We start from the raw sequence: 1,422 nt of genomic DNA on the forward strand, positions 1-1,422 counted from the left end.
GTCCCGGTCATTCCGGCGCACAGAAAATACCTGCCTTTTTCTTTTCAGCAGACTCAGTACCAGTACAACCGTCTGCCTTTTTTCGGTTACGCACTTTTCTCAATATGCGTAGAGACAGCACTGCAGCCTCCACGCTCAGCGGGAATGAGAATCCTGTTTTATCTGGACGATTTGCTCCTGCTGGCTCCATCCAGACAGGAAGCAGCGTCACAGACGGATAAACTGTTAGCACACCACAGGATGCTGGGTTTCTCCATAAACTGGGAAAAGAGTTCTCTCATTCCGGCCCAATCCATCACGTAGCTGGGTGTGGATTTGAACTCTGTCACCATGACAGCTCATCTGTCTCTAACCAGGAAAGAGACTCTGCTGTCACTGTTAGCGCATGTCAGACCCCGCAGGTCGGTGACAGCTCTAACTATCATGCGTCTCCTGGGCATGATGTCAGCAGCCCACGCGGTAGTTCCGCTCGGGCTGCTGCACACACGACGTTTACAGCGGTGGTTCCCCCGGCTAAAGATCGATCCGATACGCCACAAGYGCAGGATCGTATCGATCCCCTCCTCAGTGGAGGCAGATCTGAGCCACTGGGGGAAGCCACACAACACTGTCAGCAGGAGTCCCTCTGAGCAGAGCGACACATCACGTGCCGGTCTTCACAGACGCGTCACTGTCGGGGTGGGAGGGGGACATGTTGTCCCAGACTGTGGGAGGCCGCTGGTCTGCCCACCCTGTCCCCCACATAAATGTTCTGGAACTTCTGACTGTGTGGAAAGTGCTTGTGCATTTCATCCATCTGGTCCGGGACCAGCATGTTCTGGTCCACACGGACAACAAAGTGGTAGCGGCTTACATAAACCGCCAGGGAGGGGTACGCTCCCGGCAGCTGCTGGACACAGCCAGAGAGCTGCGCCTCTGGGCACACACCCACCTGTGCTCAATCCGAGCGGTCTACATTCCGGGTGTGCTGAACAGAGGGGCAGACATCATGTCCAGGGGGGGTCCCCAGGATGGGGACTGGGCCCCGCACATGACCATAATTATGCAAATCTGGGACAGATTTGGCAAGGCGGAAGTGGACCTGTTCGCCAGCAGAGAAAACGCACAGTGCGACCTCTGGTTTCTCCCTGAGCTCACGGGACGACCCTCCTCTGGGAGTGGACGCCTTTGCGCGCCGTCCCTGACCGGACAAGCTGCTTTATGCCTTCCCCCCTGTCCCTCTGATCCCGCGTCTACTGGATCGGATCAGAACGGACAGCCGGCGGGTTATTCTGATTGTTCCCGAGCGCACGGGAGCGCACTGGYTCCCGGTCCTCCAGTCATTACTGTCGGGCCCCCCGCTCCAAYTYCCCTGGCAGGAGGACGCTCTCCTGCAGGCGGGAGGAGCGATCAGGAGTTTTCCGAGACTGGGCCAGCCCCTTT

General features: G+C 57.8%; 2 protein-coding genes across 2 annotated transcripts; both read left to right on the forward strand.

The window, feature by feature from the left end:
• Positions 1-6: 6 nt before the first annotated feature.
• On the forward strand, positions 7-1,422 carry LOC106535378 (uncharacterized; the record flags this gene model as incomplete). Its single annotated transcript, XM_014032381.1, is given in 1 exon segment — positions 7-1,422. A coding segment is annotated over 1 exon segment (731 nt), but the record flags the coding sequence as incomplete, so codon positions are not given.
• On the forward strand, positions 97-356 carry LOC106535379 (uncharacterized; the record flags this gene model as incomplete). Its single annotated transcript, XM_014032382.1, is given in 1 exon segment — positions 97-356. A coding segment is annotated over 1 exon segment (125 nt), but the record flags the coding sequence as incomplete, so codon positions are not given.

This window comes from Austrofundulus limnaeus, unplaced genomic scaffold (assembly GCF_001266775.1).
Source record: "Austrofundulus limnaeus strain Quisiro unplaced genomic scaffold, Austrofundulus_limnaeus-1.0 Scaffold1434, whole genome shotgun sequence".
Classification (NCBI taxonomy): Eukaryota; Metazoa; Chordata; class Actinopteri; order Cyprinodontiformes; family Rivulidae; genus Austrofundulus; species Austrofundulus limnaeus.